This window comes from Hyla sarda, chromosome 6, assembly GCF_029499605.1.
Source record: "Hyla sarda isolate aHylSar1 chromosome 6, aHylSar1.hap1, whole genome shotgun sequence".
In the NCBI taxonomy this organism is placed as follows: domain Eukaryota; kingdom Metazoa; phylum Chordata; class Amphibia; order Anura; family Hylidae; genus Hyla; species Hyla sarda.
Window position 1 is genome coordinate 144,885,768 of NC_079194.1, and position 20,818 is coordinate 144,906,585.

The window sequence follows — 20,818 nt, forward strand, 5'->3', positions numbered from 1 at the left end:
TACAGCTCTATAGGAAAGGAAGGGGAGGGCAGCCAGCAGCTCATTGGATGCCTGCAGCAAGATGCTGCAGGCTATTGGCTATGGCTGCACTGGTGGGGGGGGGGGGCTTACACTGAGCTCACAGTGGAAGCCTGCGTGAGTTAGCAGGACAGTATGTGAGTAACAGGAGGCAGAACGGGGCACACGGGGACATTAAACAACTATCTGTCAGTTGCTGAAGTTGTCAGCGCTGTCAGATAGCTGTTTGTACGATGGCCCCGACACACAGCAGCATCATATGTCGATGCTGCCTTCAACATACGATGGGCTCTGAGAGGCCATCATATGTTAATATGATCATATGTCGGGGCCATCATAAGTCGGGGGGTCACTGTATTTAGACTGCGACTTTCTGTGCGACAAATTTAGACAGGAAAAACCAGTCTAAATCATTTGATAAATATCCCCATTGTCTTTCATGCTGCAGTACAGGTTGTACTACACCTTGTCTGTCATGCTGTAGTTCAGGTTGTACTTCACATTGTCTGTCATGCTTTAGTTCAGGTTGTACTTTGCATTGTATGTCATGCTGTAGTTCAGGTTGTGCTTCACATTGTCTGTCATGCTGTAGATTGGGTTGTACTTCACATTGTCATGCTGTAGTTCGGGTTGTACTTCACATTGTCTGTCATGCTATAGTTCGTGTTGTACCTCGCACTGTCTGTCATGCTGTAGTTCAGGTTTTACTTCACTTTGTCTATCATGCTGTAGGTCAGGTTGTACTTCACATTGTCTGTCATGCTGTAGGTCAGGTAATACTTCACATTGTCATGCTGTAGTTCAGGTTGTACTTCACATTGTATGTCATGCTGTAGTTCGGGTTTTACTTGAAATTCTCTGTCATGCTGTAGATTGGGTTGTACTTCACATTGTCTATCATGCTGTGGTTCAGGTTATACTTCACATTGTCTGTCATGCTATAGTTCTGGTTGTTCTTCACATTGTCTGTCATGCTGTAGTTCTGGTTGTTCTTCACATTGTATGTTATGCTGTAGTTCAGGTTGTACTTCACATTGTCTTTCATGCTGCAGTTCAGGTTGTACATCACATTGTCTGTCATGCTGTAGTTCAGGTTGTACTTCACATTGTCTGTCATGATGTAGTTCAGGTTGTACTTCACATTGTCTGTCATGCTGTAGTTCAGGTTGTACTTTGCATTGTCTGTCATGCTGTAGTTCAGGTTGTCTTGCTGTAGTTTGGGTTGTACTTCACATTGTCATGCTGTAGTTCAGGTTGTACTTTGCATTGTCTGTCATGCTGTAGTTCAGGTTGTGCTTCACATTGTCTTGCTGTAGTTCAGGTTGTACTTCACATTGTCTGTCATGCTGTAGTTCGGGTTGTACTTCACATTGTCTGTCATGCTGTAGTTCAGGTTGTACTTTGCATTGTCATGCTGTAGTTCAGGTTGTACTTTGCATTGTCATGCTGTAGTTCAGGTTGTCTTGCTGTAGTTTGGGTTGTACTTCACATTGTCATGCTGTAGTTAAGGTTGTACTTTGCATTGTCTGTCATGCTGTAGTTCAGGTTGTGCTTCACATTGTCATGCTGTAGTTCAGGTTGTACTTCACATTGTCTGTCATGCTGTAGTTCAGGTCGTTCTTCACATTGTCTGTCATGCTGTAGTTCTGGTGGTTCTTCACATTGTATGTCATGCTGTAGTTCAGGTTGTACTTCACATTGTCTGTCATGCTGTAGTTCAGGTTGTACTTCACATTGTCTGTCATGCTGTAGTTCAGGTTGTACATCACATTGTCATTAAGAAGTTCAGGTTGTAAATCACATTGTCTGTCATGCTGTAGTTCAGGTTGTACTTCACATTGTCATGCTGTAGTTCAGGTTGTACTTTGCATTGTCTATCATGCTGTAGTTCAGGTTGTGCTTCACATTGTCTGTCATGCTGTAGTTCAGGTTGTACTTTGCATTGTCAGCTGTAGTTCAGGTTGTCTTGCTGTAGTTCGGGTTGTACTTCACATTGTCATGCTGTAGTTCAGGTTGTACTTTGCACTGTCTGTCATGCTGTAGTTCGGGTTGTTCTTCACATTGTCTGTCATGCTGTAGTTCAGGTTGTGCTTCACATTGTCTGTCATGCTGTAGTTCGGGTTTCACTTCACATTGCCTGTCATGCTGTAGTTCAGGTTGTGCTTTACATTGTCTGTCATGCTGTAGTTCGGGTTTCACTTCACATTGTCTGTCATGCTTTAGTTCAGGTTGTACTTCACATTGTCTGTCATGCTGTAGTTAAGGTTGTACTTCACATTGTCTGTCATGCTGTAATTCAGGTTGTACTTCACATTGTCTGTCATGCTGTAGTTCAGGTTGTGATTCACATTGTCTGTCATGCTGTAGTTCAGGTTGTACTTCACATTGTCTGTCATGCTGTAGTTCAGGTTGTACTTCACATTGTCTGTCATGCTGTAGTTCAGGTTGTGATTCACATTGTCTGTCATGCTGTAGTTCAGGTTGTACTTTGCACTGTCTGTCATGCTGTAGTTCGGGTTGTTCTTCACATTGTCTGTCATGCTGTAGTTCGGGTTTCACTTCACATTGTCTGTCAAGCTTTAGTTCAGGTTGTGCTTCACATTGTCTGTCATGCTGTAGTTCGGGTTTCACTTCACATTGTCTGTCATGCTTTAGTTCAGGTTGTACTTCACATTGTCTGTCATGCTGTAGTTCAGGTTGTACTTCACATTGTCATGCTGTAGTTCAGGATGTGCTTCACATTGTCTGTCATGCTGTTGTTCGGGTTGTTCTTCACATTGTCTGTCATGCTGTAGTTCAGGTTGTACTTCACATTGTCTGTCATGCTGTAGTTCGGCTTGTTCTTCACATTGTCTGTCATGCTGTAGTTCAGGATGTGCTTCACATTGTCTGTCATGCTGTAGTTCGGGTTGTGCTTCACATTGTCTGTCATGCTGTAGTTCGGGTTGTTCTTCACATTGTCTGTCATGCTGTAGTTTGGGTTTCACTTCACATTGTCTGTCATGCTTTAGTTCAGGTTGTGCTTCACATTGTCTGTCATGCTGTAGTTCGGGTTTCACTTCACATTGTCTGTCATGCTTTAGTTCAGGTTGTACTTCACATTGTCTGTCATGCTGTAGTTCAGGTTGTACTTCACATTGTCATGCTGTAGTTCAGGATGTGCTTCACATTGTCTGTCATGCTGTAGTTCAGGTTGTACATCACATTGTCTGTCATGCTGTAGTTCAGGTTGTACATCACATTGTCTGTCATGCTGTTGTTCGGGTTGTTCTTCACATTGTCTGTCATGCTGTAGTTCAGGTTGTACTTCACATTGTCTGTCATGCTGTAGTTCGGGTTGTGCTTCACATTGTCTGTCATGCTGTAGTTCTGGTTGTTCTTCACATTGTCTGCCATGCTGTAGTTCAGGTTGTGCTTCACATTGTCTGTCATGCTGTAGTTCAGGTTGCACTTCACATTGTCTGTCATGCTTTAGTTCAGGTTGTGCTTCACATTGTCTGTCATGCTGTAGTTTGGGTTTCACTTCACTTTGTCTGTCATGCTTTAGTTCAGGTTGTACTTCACATTGTCTGTCATGCTGTAGTTCAGGTTGTACTTCACATTGTCATGCTGTAGTTCAGGATGTGCTTCACATTGTCTGTCATGCTGTAGTTCAGGTTGTACATCACATTGTCTGTCATGCTGTTGTTCGGGTTGTTCTTCACATTGTCTGTCATGCTGTAGTTCGGGTTGTACTTCACATTGTCTGTCATGCTGTAGTTCGGGTTGTGCTTCACATTGTCTGTCATGCTGTAGTTCGGGTTGTTCTTCACATTGTCTGTCATGCTGTAGTTCAGGTTGTGCGTCACATTGTCTGTCATGCTGTAGTTCAGGTTGTACTTCACATTGTCTGTCATGCTGTTGTTCGGCTTGTTCTTCACATTGTCTGTCATGCTGTAGTTCGGGTTGTACTTCACATTGTCTGTCATGCTGTTGTTCGGCTTGTTCTTCACATTGTCTGTCATGCTGTAGTTCGGGTTGTGCTTCACATTGTCTGTCATGCTGTAGTTCGGGTTGTTCTTCACATTGTCTGTCATGCTGTAGTTCAGGATGTGCTTCACATTGTCTGTCATGCTGTAGTTTGGGTTGTGCTTCACATTGTCATGCTGTAGTTCGGGTTGTTCTTCACATTGTCTGTCATGCTGTAGTTCGGGTTTCACTTCACATTGTCTGTCATGCTTTAGTTCAGGTTGTGCTTCACATTGTCTGTCATGCTGTAGTTCGGGTTTCACTTCACATTGTCTGTCATGCTTTAGTTCAGGTTGTACTTCACATTGTCTGTCATGCTGTAGTTTGGGTTTCACTTCACATTGTCTGTCAAGCTTTAGTTCAGGTTGTGCTTCACATTGTCTGTCATGCTGTAGTTCGGGTTTCACTTCACATTGTCTGTCATGCTTTAGTTCAGGTTGTACTTCACATTGTCTGTCATGCTGTAGTTCAGGTTGTACTTCACATTGTCATGCTGTAGTTCAGGTTGTACATCACATTGTCTGTCATGTTGTAGTTCAGGTTGTGCTTCACATTGTCTGTCATGCTGTAGTTCGGGTTGTGCTCCACATTGTCTGTCATGCTGTAGTTCGGGTTGTACTTCACATTGTCTGTCATGCTGTAGTTCAGGTTGTACTTCACATTGTCTGTCATGCTGGTTCAGGTTGTACTTCACATTGTCTGTCATGCTTTAGTTCAGGTTGTACTTTGCATTGTCTGTCATGCTGTGGTTCAGGTTGTACTTCACATTGTCTGTCATGCTGTAGTTCAAGTTGTACTTCACATTGTCTGTCATGCTTTAGTTCGGGTTGTTCTTCACATTGTCTGTCATGCTGTGGTTCAGGTTGTGCTTCACATTGTCTGTCATGCTGTAGTTCAGGTTGTACTTCACATTGTCTGTCATGCTGTAGTTCGGGTTGTTCTTCACATTGTCTGTCATGCTGTAGTTCAGGTTGTGCTTCACATTGTCTGTCATGCTGTAGTTCGGGTTGTAGCCCATATAATGATATGTACTGTCACCTATCGGCAATGTCAGAGACTAGACGCTATGCATTTTGCAGTACATTTATTGACCACCAGAGGCCTCTCATTCTGTTTACTTTTGTGCTGCGCAGCCTCCAGGAGTCGCAGTCCTTTCACATACAGGTGCTCGAAGAGTCCTCCAGCCTGTTGGGGACGCTGTGGCGCGGTGAAGTGGCCGTTCTTGCTGTGTAGCTCTCTGTTGTGTCTCCCGCGCTGTGAGGCGGCGGAGGCTGAGGATGGCGGTGACCGGGGCGCTTCGAACTGAACTAGCGGAGGCTGTATCTAGCTGTCGGCTGCTGGTGGTCGGGGCCGGAGGAATCGGCTGCGAGTTACTGAAGAATCTCCTGCTCACCGGATTTACCAACCTGGACGTGGTGCGGAACCTTGGGGGGACCGGGGAAGATAAGAGGGGAGGTCGGGGAGCCTGGAGCATAGATGAGAGCGGGGTGAAGAGGGGAGGGGTCATTAGGCGCTTCTGCTGCCATGTGAGACCCTTACTGTGGCCTCTTTGTCCTCTCACTATTATCATACACTCCGGTCCCGGGAAAGAGCTTCCCCCCACATCAATGGATTTACATCCCCTGCATAGAGTCTCACTAAAGTTCTTTGCAGAGCATCGCAGACTGGCCAGCCCCTGGTTCCTACAGAGCATTTCATAGTAGACAGCTCTGTCTTTGCAGAACATTACGAACTAGCTAGCCCCTTGTCCCTGCAGAGCATTGAGGACTGGCTAGCCCCTTGTCCCTGCAGAGCATTGAGGACTGGCTAGCCCCTTGTCCCGGCAGAGCATTGAGGACTGGCTAGCCCCTTGTCCCTGCAGAGCATTGAGGACTGGCTAGCCCCTTGTCCCTGCAGAGCATTGAGGACTGGCTAGCCCCTTGTCCCTGCAGAGCATTGAGGACTGGCTAGCCCCTTGTCCCTGCAGAGCATTGAGGACTGGCTAGCCCCTTGTCCCTGCAGAGCATTGAGGACTGGCTAGCCCCTTGTCCCGGCAGAGCATTGAGGACTGGCTAGCCCCTTGTCCCGGCAGAGCATTGAGGACTGGCTAGCCCCTTGTCCCTGCAGAGCATTGAGGACTGGCTAGCCCCTTGTCCCTGCAGAGCATTGAGGACTGGCTAGCCCCTTGTCCCTGCAGAGCATTGAGGACTGGCTAGCCCCTTGTCCCTGCAGAGCATTGAGGACTGGCTAGCCCCTTGTCCCTGCAGAGCATTGAGGACTGGCTAGCCCCTTGTCCCTGCAGAGCATTGAGGACTGGCTAGCCCCTTGTCCCTGCAGAGCATTGAGGACTGGCTAGCCCCTTGTCCCTGCAGAGCATTGAGGACTGGCTAGCCCCTTGTCCCTGCAGAGCATTGAGGACTGGCTAGCCCCTTGTCCCTGCAGAGCATTGAGGACTGGCTAGCCCCTTGTCCCTGCAGAGCATTGAGGACTGGCTAGCCCCTTGTCCCTGCAGAGCATTGAGGACTGGCTAGCCCCTTGTCCCTGCAGAGCATTGAGGACTGGCTAGCCCCTTGTCCCTGCAGAGCATTGAGGACTGGCTAGCCCCTTGTCCCTGCAGAGCATTGAGGACTGGCTAGCCCCTTGTCCCTGCAGAGCATTGAGGACTGGCTAGCCCCTTGTCCCTGCAGAGCATTGAGGACTGGCTAGCCCCTTGTCCCTGCAGAGCATTGAGGACTGGCTAGCCCCTTGTCCCGGCAGAGCATTGAGGACTGGCTAGCCCCTTGTCCCGGCAGAGCATTGAGGACTGGCTAGCCCCTTGTCCCGGCAGAGCATTGAGGACTGGCTAGCCCCTTGTCCCGGCAGAGCATTGAGGACTGGCTAGCCCCTTGTCCCGGCAGAGCATTGAGGACTGGCTAGCCCCTTGTCCCGGCAGAGCATTGAGGACTGGCTAGCCCCTTGTCCCGGCAGAGCATTGAGGACTGGCTAGCCCCTTGTCCCGGCAGAGCATTGAGGACTGGCTAGCCCCTTGTCCCGGCAGAGCATTGAGGACTGGCTAGCCCCTTGTCCCGGCAGAGCATTGAGGACTGGCTAGCCCCTTGTCCCGGCAGAGCATTGAGGACTGGCTAGCCCCTTGTCCCGGCAGAGCATTGAGGACTGGCTAGCCCCTTGTCCCGGCAGAGCATTGAGGACTGGCTAGCCCCTTGTCCCGGCAGAGCATTGAGGACTGGCTAGCCCCTTGTCCCGGCAGAGCATTGAGGACTGGCTAGCCCCTTGTCCCGGCAGAGCATTGAGGACTGGCTAGCCCCTTGTCCCGGCAGAGCATTGAGGACTGGCTAGCCCCTTGTCCCGGCAGAGCATTGAGGACTGGCTAGCCCCTTGTCCCGGCAGAGCATTGAGGACTGGCTAGCCCCTTGTCCCGGCAGAGCATTGAGGACTGGCTAGCCCCTTGTCCCGGCAGAGCATTGAGGACTGGCTAGCCCCTTGTCCCGGCAGAGCATTGAGGACTGGCTAGCCCCTTGTCCCGGCAGAGCATTGAGGACTGGCTAGCCCCTTGTCCCGGCAGAGCATTGAGGACTGGCTAGCCCCTTGTCCCGGCAGAGCATTGAGGACTGGCTAGCCCCTTGTCCCGGCAGAGCATTGAGGACTGGCTAGCCCCTTGTCCCGGCAGAGCATTGAGGACTGGCTAGCCCCTTGTCCCGGCAGAGCATTGAGGACTGGCTAGCCCCTTGTCCCGGCAGAGCATTGAGGACTGGCTAGCCCCTTGTCCCGGCAGAGCATTGAGGACTGGCTAGCCCCTTGTCCCGGCAGAGCATTGAGGACTGGCTAGCCCCTTGTCCCGGCAGAGCATTGAGGACTGGCTAGCCCCTTGTCCCGGCAGAGCATTGAGGACTGGCTAGCCCCTTGTCCCGGCAGAGCATTGAGGACTGGCTAGCCCCTTGTCCCGGCAGAGCATTGAGGACTGGCTAGCCCCTTGTCCCTGCAGAGCATTGAGGACTGGCTAGCCCCTTGTCCCGGCAGAGCATTGAGGACTGGCTAGCCCCTTGTCCCGGCAGAGCATTGAGGACTGGCTAGCCCCTTGTCCCGGCAGAGCATTGAGGACTGGCTAGCCCCTTGTCCCGGCAGAGCATTGAGGACTGGCTAGCCCCTTGTCCCGGCAGAGCATTGAGGACTGGCTAGCCCCTTGTCCCGGCAGAGCATTGAGGACTGGCTAGCCCCTTGTCTTGACAGGGTGTGATGCTAGCAACTCCCCCAGAGTGTAGCAGAGTAACACCCCCCTCCCGTGCAAAAACCTGTAATATTGTTACTGTTTTGACGTATTATGGGCCACAGTATGAGAGTAAGAACCAGGAGGGCCATGAGGAGACAGTACCTGTACGTGTTATGCCTCCCCCGTGAGCTCTGCACAAATATCACTATGTTCTCTGCTGCAATCACAGAACTGTGCAATGATATGAGGAATGATATAAACCTGGGGGCAGCAGATCAAAGAGCTAGAGGCCACTGCCCTAACAGACACCCACAGGCAGTGCAGAGTATGATCACCATCAGGTTGTGTCCCTTTTGCATCCTGTACTGTTTTGTCAGTTTTTTTCCTGTACCCAAAACCACGTTTTTGCAATACAGTTCCCGTATCAGGTTTTTGAATAAAAAATGGATTCCTCAAAACCGGACTAAACTGTATCAAAACGTGTGTACAAATTTTAATCCGTGTACGGTTTGAAAAATGATGTCCGGTTGCATCTGTTTTTTTAAGAAAAAAACGCATACATTTTTACTTTTCATTCCATTATGAATAAAGTTTCACTTGTTTGAAATTCTAACTGTGCAAAGCCAAAAACCATATGGTGATAACCGGATGGAACTGTACGCACATAAGGTTCTGTACGGTTCCCATTGACTCCCATGTTAAATTTTTTTTTTATACGTTTCAATACGATTTTTCACCTGGAGCAAAAGCCGTGGTAGACTACGGTTTTGGGTACGGGAAAAAAAACTGACAAAATCGTACAGGATGCAAAACGGACACCTTATGTATCTTTTGGCATACGGTTTTCAATGGAGAGTCAATGCATACGGTTCAGTACGTTCCCTCTGCAAAAACATGTAATATTGTACATTGGTCACATAGGGGAAGATTTATCAAAACCTGTGCAGAGTAAAAGTAGAGCAGTTGCCGATAGCAACCAATCAGATCACTTCTTTCATTTTTAAAAATACAAGAAGAAATCTGATTGGTTGTTATGGGCAACTGGTCAACTTTCCATGTACAGGTTTTGATAAATCTCCCCCATACTGTATTTCTCGTCTGCTGTGTATGGCTGGGTCCACACTACGTTTTGTCCCATACGGGAGCGCATACGGCAGGGGGGAGCTAAAAGCTCGCGCTCCCGTATGTTACCGTATGCGCTCCCGTATGTCATTCATTTCAATGAGCCGACCGGAGTGAAACGTTCGGTCCGGTCGGCTCATTTTTGCGCCGTATGCGCTTTTACAACCGGACCTAAAACCGTGGTCAACCACGTTTTTAGGTCCGGTTGTAAAAGCGCATACGGCGCAAAAATGAGCCGACCGGACCGAACGTTTCACTCCGGTCGGCTCATTGAAATGAATGACATACGGGAGCGCATACGGTCACATACGGGAGCGCGAGCTTTTAGCTCCCTCCTGCCGTATGCGCTCCCGTATGGGACAAAACGTAGTGTGAACCCAGCCTATTCCAGAGAGGATGACCTTTAACTGCTGTAGAACATCTCAGGGTTTGACTTTCATTTTAAAGGGATCCTATCGCACCCATTATATGCGGTCTGCAGATTGGGCAACATAAAGCAAGACAGGTTTCCTTTATGCAAATATCTGGGTTTATCTGCCTTCTCGCTAATTCTGGTTATCAGTTCCCCAGAGTGTCACTCCTCCCTGCAGCTTCTCTATAATACCATCTATTTTCTGTGTCTTTTAGATTGATCTGGATACAATTGATGTCAGTAACCTTAATCGTCAGTTTCTGTTCCAGAAGAAACATGTTGGACGATCAAAGGCGCAGGTAATGGGACTGCTGTTTCTATGGGTATATGACCTGTATCCCCAATGCTTAGTCAATTGCTGTTTTTTATTCTTTATGTTTTATTCTCAGGTGGCCAAGGAGAGCGTCCTGCAGTTCTGTCCCGGGGCCAGTATCACTGCTTATCACGACAGCATCATGAAGTAAGTCATTACTGAAACTGGCAGCATAGTAGCACCCCTGTCCTGAGGCTGCTCCCCAGTAGTTAACTGAATGAATTTTATGTCTGTTTGCTGGATCCTAAACCATAATTTATCATTGGTGTAAACTGTCCACATATGGTGTCACCAAATCGTTGTAGCGTCCTTCTACTCTTTTTATATTAGAAAGGATTCCAAAATGAAGTAGGCTTCCTCTTTGACATCTATTTGTTCTAATAGTACATATAAGAAATTGAGTGTGTAGTCTCTCTTGTACTCCTAGGTGCAATATGTTCTGTTATCAGCAATTTAGCTACAGTACTCTGCTACAATGTTGCTGGCCCTTAAATGTTACTCTTGTCTGATTTCTTATGATTTTGACACTGAAATGTATATGTTCCAGGAAATGATGTAATACAGCTGAGTGTCTTCCATAGGGTGGGTTCACACTACGATTTCACTCCATGGCTGCCGGATCCAGTTGGGCCGGAGCAAAAACGAAGCGCTCCCGTATCCCAGCGGGACTCGGCCCATTAGAGCTGCAACGATTAATCGATATAATCGATTACATTTGAAAACAGGATTTATTGTCGATGAATCCCGTTATCGAATAATCGCCTAATTGGTTGTACGCAGCCAGGAGGCTGCTGCGGTCAGGCGTGAGTCCCGAAAATCCCGCAGCATCCTCAGTTACAGTGAGTCACTGTGGAAATTGTAGCGCCCGACGCCTGGGACATGCAGTTCCAGGCGCCGGGCAGGTGAATTCTTCAGGCATTTAGCGCTGCTTCGGGCAAGCAGGGCCAAATGCCTGAGGAATTCAAATATAATGGGGCAATCGATTTTGCCCTGTAACTAAACTCCTATAGGCAGCAGCTGTGCTCTGCAGCCTATAGCGAACCGCGCAGGATGACAGGGTCCCGGCGTAGGCACGTGCCATGACGTCACTCGTTGCGCGCACCTCTGTCCGGACCGAGGATGTGGTCCAGTAACAACAATGATCGCCGAGTCCCTGAGCCTGCCGGAGCGCACGTGGGGGCGGAGGGCAGGTAGCAGGGGATCAGAGAGGAGGGGAGGTTTGGTAATAATGTGGTACAGGAGAGGGGAAGGGGTTGGGCTGAAATATCATGACACGGGGGGCATCAGAGGAGGGGGAATATAATGAAAGAGGGGGCATCAGGGGGGGATATAATGAAAGAGGGGGCATCAGGGGGGGATATAATGAAAGAGGGGGCATCTGGGGGGGGGGGATATAATGAAAGAGGGGGCATCTGGGGGGGGGGATATAATGAAAGAGGGGGCATCTGGGGGGGGGGATATAATGAAAGAGGGGGCATCTGGGGGGGGATATAATGAAAGAGGGGGCATCTGGGGGGGGGATATAATGAAAGAGGGGGCATCTGGGGGGGGATATAATGAAAGAGGGGGCATCTGGGGGGGGGATATAATGAAAGAGGGGGCATCTGGGGGGGGGATATAATGAAAGAGGGGGCATCTGGGGGGGGGATATAATGAAAGAGGGGGCATCTGGGGGGGGGATATAACGAAAGAGGGGGCATCTGGGGGGGGGATATAACGAAAGAGGGGGCATCTGGGGGGGGGATATAACGAAAGAGGGGGCATCTGGGGGGGGGATATAACGAAAGAGGGGGCATCTGGGGGGGGGATATAACGAAAGAGGGGGCATCTGGGGGGGGGGGATATAACGAAAGAGGGGGCATCTGGGGGGGGATATAACGAAAGAGGGGGCATCTGGGGGGGGGATATAACGAAAGAGGGGGCATCAGAGCATGGGGGATATAATGAAAGAGGGGGCATCAGAGCATGGGGGAATATATTGAAAGAGGGGGCATCAGAGGGGGGGGATATAATGGGGGAGGGGATATAATGGCACAGGGGGCGTCGGAGGGGCGTTATATAATGGCCCTACTTAATAAAGTGTGTGCTGTGCAAACCGCTTTACCTATGAGGAGTATGTGCAGAGCATTGCACCCTTGTGCCTGTAGTACAGACACAAGGATGCAATGCTCTGCACTTACCCCCATGGGTAAAGCGGTGTGTATGTAGTACATGTACACTGCTACACATGGTAGTATGTGCAGAGCATTGCATCCTAGTGTTTGTAGTACTACAGAGTCTGGACTACTGATATGGGTCGGGTGCAACGCTCTGCAGTCTGCACATACCCCCATGTGTATAGAAGCGCTATATAAAAAAAATAAAAGGGAAATAAACCGCTCCACCAATAAAAATTGGAGCTCCTCCTTTTGCTATACAAAAAAAGTTTTTTTTTTTTTTGGTTTTTTTACATATCTGATATTGCCGCATTGGTAACTGTCTGAACTATTAAAATTAAAGGTTAGTAAATCATTAACATTTTATTTTAATAGTTCAGATTGTTACCCTTGCAACAATATCAAATTTACTCTGGTTTCTGTACAGGATCATTTAATAATGATCCTGTACAGCAACCGACGTTAAAGTAAAAAAAAAAAAAACTCCGAAATTGCTGCTGTTTGGTCACGTCACATGCTAGAAACTTTTAATATGGCCATTGATGTTTTTTCTGATTAATCGATGAAATTATTGACAACTTATCGATTATTAAAATAATCGTTAGCTGCAGCCCTACAGCCTGTATCTAATTAATTTCAATGAGCCGACCGGAGTCGCGGTTTTAAGCCCGGTCAGAAAACCGGATACAGGGCAATAATTAGCCGACCGGAGTCACCATTTGACTCCGGACGCGCATTGAAATGAAATAGATACGGGCTAGGTCTGGCTGGGATACGCGAGCATCCGGTTTTCGCACCCCCCACCGGATCCGGCAGCCATAGAGTGATATCGTAGTGTGAATCCATGTTGTAGTTGTATATTTATCGTTCACCTGTTTGTGATTTTTCTTTGTTTGCAGTGCTGAATACGATGTTGAATTCTTCAGGAAATTCACTCTGGTGATGAACGCCTTGGACAACAGAGGTACTGTCTTCCAGAGATATCCACATGAAAGTTAATACTTTGGCTGTTCCGGGTGAATTTTATAGAGATCTGCACTTCTATGTGGTGTTGCTACATCTTGTCCCAGAACTGCCAGTGTGGACTCCTTTAACCCCTTAATGGCACAGCTCATTTGCCCTTAGGACACAACCAATTTAAATTGTAGCATTTTAGTTTTATTTCTTCTTGCATTCTAAGGCCATAATTTTAATTTTTTCATCCACGGATCCATATGAAGGCTTGTTGTTTGCATGGCCAATTGTCCTTTTTAATGACACTTTTTATTCACCTTTCTTATGTGACTTCTATTTATTTTATTTTTTGTATTTATCTGTATACAGGGTTGTGTGGAATCATTAACATTATGTTTTAAAAGTTCAGACATTTCCGCATGTTGCAATTCAAAATATGTTTAAATTTTTTTTTTTTTATCTATTTTTAAATTGGAAAAGGGGGTGAATTTTTTTATGTCCTGATAGGGGCCCTCCGGCAGGCTTGTAAACTGACTGGACCCCCAACATATATGTTGCAGGGGTGACAGTCAAGCAGAGGGACTGTCATTGCTGTGATCGCTATTAATCCCGGCACTTAAGGAATTAATAATGGATATAGGCAGGATCACCAATGTCTCTCATGGACTGTGAGTGCATGGCTGCTTATAGCGCCTGTCACTCAGTCTATGAAGGGAGCGTAGCTTCTGCGCTGACTACATAGACAGAGTGCCCCTCAGAACATAAATGTACATCCAGGTACTTTAAATGGGCACTGTCAGATACAAAAACTTTTTATATGTTGTACATGTTAACAAAACATTAATCTTTCTAATGTACTTTATAAAAAAAAAAAAATTATTTTCTTTTTATAGAAATCATGACTTTGTCCAAGCTGAAGCACAGGCATGGACAAAGTCCAGTAAGTGAGGGTGGGTTAGCACTCCTCTGTGCTCTCTCCTGTGTGATGGGACTCCTCTGTGCTCTCTCCTGTCTGATAGCGCTCTCTCCTGTCTGATAGCACTCCTCTGTGCTCTCTCCTGTCTGATAGCACTCCTCTGTGCTCTCTCCTGTCTGATAGCACTCCTCTGTGCTCTCTCCTGTCTGATAGCACTCCTCTGTGCTCTCTCCTGTCTGATAGCACTCCTCTGTGCTCTCTCCTGTCCTATCAGACAGAAGAGAGCACAGGAGTACTAGCCCACCCTCACATACTGGACTTTGGCCATGCCTGTGTTTCAGCTTGGACAAAGCCATGATTTTATAAGCCATGATTTCTATAAAAAAAAGAAAACAGCATTTTCTCTATCGGCTCCATTGGGGGGACACAGACCATGGGTGTATGCTGCTGTCACTAGGAGGTTCGACACTATGGCAACAAGAGAAGTCGGCTCCTCCCAGCAGGGTTATACCCGCCCACAGGCACCTGAGGTAATCAGTTTTAGCTTAGTGTCTTAAGGAGGTGGACATGGTCTGGAGTTCTCTCCAGACCAGGTCTTATGTTTTATTATTTTCCTAGTTAGGGATGTGTTCGTTTTTTCTTTCTTTTTTCTTTCAGCTTTTCAGGTGGGGATTCAGGAACTGCGGCTCACTGTCTCCCCATTGCGATTGAGGGGGCACAGACATTGCGTATATGCGCTGTTAACCCCCTCTCGCCAAGGGTCAGCGCCTGGGGTTGTACCTCATGGGTCCGGGTCCCCCTATTTCCCTGCTCGCCTCGCTCGCACATGGTAGCTCGGTGTGATGCAGGTGACAGAAAGCTGACTGAAGACTTCATTAGGTAAGTTCTTCTGACTGTGGTGAGTATATTCCCTTTCTCCTAGGTACTGCCTTGCAACCTCTGGAGACCCTCACTTTTTGCCCACTTTTTCTCAGGGGCTGGCCTGGACAGGGTTTTTTTTTCTATATTTATTGAAAAAACTGGGGTTAGCAGGAGCATTTTTGGACTGGGGCACAGCTTTATTCAGAGTGCATTATTTTCTGGAGATTTTCTGTTCCATGCACAGCCTTTGCCACAAGCTACCTGGTAGCCACCGTCCCTCCATGTGGCTTAAAGCCTGGAATGTGGACGCCGCCTTCAGGAAGTGAGGTGTCGGGCGGAAAAGAGTTCTTTATTACCTCTGGATACGGCTCACAGAACCGCTTTCCGTCGTAAGTCCTCCTTCGGGGTCTGCGGGTACCAACAAAGGGTCCAGCCGGGCGCCTTCACGGGAAGAGGGCTCCCTCCTTCCGGACCTGTCCCTTCCGGTGGTCGGCTATCGGTTCAGGACGTTTTGCGGCCCCATCAGGCACCTGTAGGCCTTCCTCGATCTGATGGGTTGCCCCCACCCGCCGACCTTTCTCGGGTGGTTGGTCGCCTCTTACTCTTCCGGGATGCCTAGACCACGCACATTCATTGTCCCAGTTCCTTCAGGGGAACGTTTTCGAGGTTTATTCTAACCTTTTTGTGTTACCCAAGAAAGGCATTTCTGTTCGCCCAATCTTGGTTCTCGAGTATCTCAGCCAGCATCTTCTGCTTCCCATCCCGAATGGAGTCTCTCCGTTCGGTGCTGGTGTCCCTGGTTCATGGGGAATTTTCGTTCCTCGGTGGACATCAAGGATGCCTGCCTCCACATCTCATTGTTCCGGTCATCAGCGGTACCTCCGCTTTGCAGTTCCGGACGGTCATTTTCTATTGTGGCTCTCCATTTCGGTCTGGCCACTTCTCCGCGGACCTTTAAAGTCCTGGCGCCTGTGATAGCCCCTTTTACGGACAACAGTTGTTTCCGTGATTCCTTACTTGGACGACCTTATGATCAGAGTTCCAGCCAGGACCCAGATCCTGGAGAGTTTTAGTCTCAACCTCCAGACCTTGTCTCTCTTCGGTTGGATGGTCATTCGGAAAAAGTCCAACCGCTTTCCTGGGGCTCCAGTTCGACGCGGCCTCTGCCCACTTTCAACTCTGCCGACCAATCGGCTGACTCTCTTCTCAAGAGTCCGATGACTTTGGCACCCTGCTCCAGTTTCCATTCGCTTTTTGCATGCATGTCCTGGGTCGGTTGGCGGTGGCCGTGGAGGCCGTGCCATTTGCCCAGTTTCATCACCGACCTCTTCAATTGGGGATTCTCTTCCGGTGGGACAGGTCTCCATTGTCACTTGACAGTCTTGTCGGTCCCTTCTATGGTGGCTTTGTTTCCTCCCTGGGGGGGGGGGGGGGGCGCGCTCCTTCCTGCCCCTCCCTGCCAGTCTGTCGGGCTGGGGAGGTGTTTTCAAGGACCGGCCAGTCTGGCGCCTTGGTCCCTCAAGAAGCCCTTTTCCCCTTCAACATGTTGGGGCCTAGGGCAATCCTTTCTTTGCTTGCTTCTTGGGAAATTCCCTTCTGGGCGGAACTCAGGTTTCCGGCCATCTCAGCGCTTTTCATTCCGGGCGTTTCTGGGATGTGGTCTTTCTCAGCCGGTCCTCAGCCGTCCAAGGCGAGTGGTCCCTTCATCCGGTGTTTGCAGTGATCTGTAACCTCTGGGGCGCTCCAGGCGTGGACCTCTGCATGTCCCGCCACAACCAAGCTGTCCCTCCTTATCAGTCCCCTTTTTTCCCTTGGGACTTACACTTGGTCTTAGGTGCTCTGCAAGACGCCCCTTTTGACCCTCTCAGGAACATTTATCTTCGCCTCCTTCCCCGGAAGGTGGCGTTCCTTATTGCTCTTACCTCTGTTAGGAGGGTGTCAGAGCTGGTAGCTCTCTCCTGCCGTTCTCCCTTCCTGGTGGTATACCAGGACAAGTTGTTTTCCGTCCAGATCCGTCCTTACCTGAGATGGTTTTTGACTTTTCATCTCAATGAGAACATCGTCCTACCGTCCTCTTGTCCGGCCCCTTCTCATCCCTGGAAGCGTTTGTTCCACAACCTGGTTGTAGTGAGGGCTGTTCGGACTTATCTCTCAGTCACACTTTCCTTTCGGCAGTGTGACCCCCTTTTTTTTTTTTTTCCCCCGAAAGGCCGTTGTATAGGACAACTTGCTTCTACGACCACCATTTTTCGGTGGATCCGGTCTGCTCTTTTTGGGAGCTTACCGCTGTAATCCCACCCTTCAGGGGTTTGGCTCATTCCACCTGTTTTTCGTGGCATCCAGGGCCCTCCACTACGTGGCTTCGGCTTTGCAGTTCTGTAAGGCGTCCACGTGGTCGTCTTTGTACACTTTCTCAAGGTGCTACCAGATTCATGCCTTTGCATCAGTTGATGCTACTCTGGGCTGTAAGATGTTGCAGACGGTGGTGGTCCAACCGTCCACCTGTCTGATTCCTTACCCACCCAAGGGACGGCTTTAGTACGTCGCATGGTCTGTGTCCCCCAGTGGAGCCGATAGAGAAAAGGAGATTTTTTTATGCTTACCGTAAAATCTCTTTCTCAAAGGATCCATTGGGGGACACAGCTCCCACACTTTTTTCTGGTGTTCCTATTTCAGTTATCTGTCTGAAGGTGTGTTCAGTTGCCTTTTCTTCTGATTGCTCGGACAGTTTGTGGTTTTCTCTTGACCTGTCGGTCTTCTCCTATTGCTCTGGGACTAAAACTGATTACCTCAGGTGCCTGTGGGTGGGTATACTTTGCTGGAAGGAGCCGACTTCTCTTGTTGCCATAGTGTCGAGCCTCCTAGTGACAGCAACATACACCCATGGTCTGTGTCCCCCAATGGATCCTTCGAGAAAGAAAGATTTTACGGTAAGCATAAAAAATCTTTTTTTTTTTTGTTTTTTGTTTTTTATGAAGTATCTTAGAAATATTGTTTTGCCAAGATATACAACTTATGAAAATATTATTTAAGTACCAGGGCACCAGGATGTACATTTACATCAGTTGGGCTTAAGTGGTTAAAGGGAAACATATCTTTCTCTATCGGCTCCATTGGGGGACACAGACCATGGGTATATGCTGTTGTCACTAGGAGGCTTGACACTATGGTAGCAAAAAAAAGTCTGCACCTCCCAGCAGGATATACCCGCCTACAGGCACCTGAGCTAATCAGTTTTAGCTTAGTGTCTGTAGGAGGCAGATGCTGGTCTGGTGTTCTCCAGACCTGGTCATTTCTCTTTTATCTTTTAAGATTAGGGACGTATAGTTAGAATTTTCTCTCCCTTTTATTTTCCTTGTTTTCAGGTTGGGACTCAGGAACATAGCGTTCACTGTTTTCCCATTTGCGATTGAGGGGGCACAGACATCGTGGATGTACTGTCAACCCCCTCATGGGTCCGGGTCCCCCTACCTCCCTGCTCGTCTCGCTGTTTATATGATGCAGGTGACAAAAAGCTGACTGAAGACTTTATTAGGTAAGTTCTTCAGACTAAGGTGAGTATTTTCCCCCCTTTTCTTTCAGGTACAGGACTTCTCAACCTCTGAAGACTCCCCTTCTGGAGCCCACTCCTCTTTATTTTTTCCCACCCTAATTTTTCTATTGGGGAGGGTTTCTTATCAGTTAGTGTTGTAGGTACATTGCAGTGGTGTAGGACTGTTTCACCTCCTCCGGCGCTGCCTGTGTGCAGATGCCGGCTTTTATCTGTGAGCACGGGTTCCCTCTTCTCTTGGCGCTGTCTTATACAGATGCCAGCACATAGCGGAGCGCGGGTTTCATTCATTCATTCAGCGGCCGCGCTCTGCTGACAGCTTCTTCCCTATCTCAGACAGTGCTGGCCCTCCTCCTTCGGTTGCATTCTTCAAACAGAGCGACCGGAGCACAGGGTTTGGCGCCGCCAGCGAAACTTCATTTGCACATAATGGCCACCAGCTCCTCCGCTTAGCTCCACCCACTTGCGGCCGGCGGGACTGTCCTCCCTCTCATACAGGCCTGTGAAAGTCGCCGGTTTCTCTGCCAATCGGCGCTCTGCGCACGGCAGTCTACCCTTAGGACCAATGGGAGGCGTTCTAGCCTGAAATCCTGCCCCCTGCTTCTCATTGGTCCTGAACTCCTTCTTCTGGTCTTCTCCTCAGCTGAAGTTCTCTTCAGCTGCTACTTTTTGCGGGGACACAGACGCCGGGTGAGATTCTTTAATCTCTTTTCCTGCTATATCCGAACCCAGAACTGTCCCTCCCTCTAAACAGATACCTAGAGCCCTGGTCACCTATTATACTTGAAAGGGCTGTAATGCAAAAATGTCTAGTTCTGCTGAACCCACTTGTTCCGCCTGCACCACTGCACGCCCTGACCCTTCTGGTATTTCTACTCAGAATTCTCCCCCAAGCCCTGTGGGCTCTGCTATCCCTCCAGTTTGGCTGTCTTCCCTCTCCCAGTCTATTTCCGATTTGGCTCAGGTCTCCCGTTCTGTGGTGACTGCCTTAGAGAGGTCCTCATTACGCCGACTCTCTAAAGAGACCTGCTCTCCCTATGCTAAATGCTCCCTATGCTAAATCAACAGAGTCTTCTAGCAGACATAGGTGCTCCCCTCACAGGTATCGCCCCTCTTCTCCAGCTTTCCGAAAGCGTCCCCCTTCTAAGGGATGCTCGCCTGGTCGCCACTCTGGATCTCCACAACCGCGTACCAGGTCAGTGTCTCCCTCTTCCAGGGCTGCCTCCACCTGTTCCCACTCTTCTGAAGAACTTGTAGATGAGGCTTCTGATTCTGCCTCTGATTCAGAGGATTGAACAGATACGGCTGACACGGTGGTTTCGGCCATAAGGGACACCTTCCACCTAGAGGACCCAGGAACTTCGGAAGTAGTTCCAGAAGTTTGCTTTCACCTTTTCCAAGAAACTAAGAAGGTTCAAGCGCAATATCCCTTCACGAAGGACGTCGTTACTCGGTGGACCTCCCCTCCAACTGTGCATGCACCAGTCTCCTGCCTATCGAAGGCAACTACCCTGCTATGGGCTGATGCAGCTTCCTTCAAGGATCGATTTATTTATTTATTTATTTATTTTTCTTTCCCGGTCCCCCTCTCTGACAAAGGCCTTTCGGAGCATGGTCCAGTCCCTTCTCATCCAGGGAGTATTTGTCCCAATGGAGCCGATAGAGAAAAGGAGATTTTTGTGCTTACCGTAAAATCTTTTTCTCAGAGGATCCATTGGGGGACACAGCACCTGCCATTTCTTTTCTGGTGTTTCTGGTTTGGTTACCTGTCTGAGGGTGTGTTCAGTTACTTTTTATTCTGTGGTTTCCTCGGACAGTTCATGATTTTTTTCTAACATGTCAGACCTCTCCTACTGCTCTGGGACTAAAACTGATTAGCTCAGGTGCCTATAGGCGGGTATATCCTGCTGGGAGGGGCTGCCTTTTTTTTTTTTTTTTTTTTTTTTACCATAGTGTCAAGCCTCCTAGTGACAGCAGCATATACCCATATACCCAAGGTCTGTGTCCCCCAATGGATCCTCTGAGAAAAAGATTTTACAGTAAGCATAAAAATCTCCTTTTCTCACTTCCCACAGCAGTCTCAAAATATATAGTCCCTGAGCAGTAACCCAACTTTTTATTTTTAATTGCATATTATAGGCACAAATCACTTTGTCAAATGTGAGAATGGATGGATGTATCATTTGCAAAGGTTTGCTGGGAGTAGAAATACATTTAAAAAAAAAGTGCAAAATAGTGGTGTAGAAAAATGTTGTTCAGCATTACATGCTTGCGCAGGTACATAAGGTGCATGGAAGGGGGTCACAAATGTATTATGACTAC

The 20,818-nt window shown here is 48.5% G+C and overlaps 1 protein-coding gene across 1 annotated transcript in view; it reads left to right on the forward strand.

Moving 5' to 3' along the window:
- Nucleotides 1–5,182: 5,182 nt before the first annotated feature.
- UBA2 (ubiquitin like modifier activating enzyme 2) overlaps nt 5,183–20,818 on the forward strand; it is a 73,226-nt gene continuing 57,590 nt past the window's right edge. Inside the window, exons 1-4 of the mRNA XM_056525465.1 lie at nt 5,183–5,441; nt 9,962–10,045; nt 10,136–10,206; nt 13,115–13,179. Coding sequence (XP_056381440.1) covers nt 5,304–5,441; nt 9,962–10,045; nt 10,136–10,206; nt 13,115–13,179 — 358 coding nt within the window. The 5' untranslated portion in view covers nt 5,183–5,303. The remainder of the gene's footprint in view (nt 5,442–9,961; nt 10,046–10,135; nt 10,207–13,114; nt 13,180–20,818) is intronic.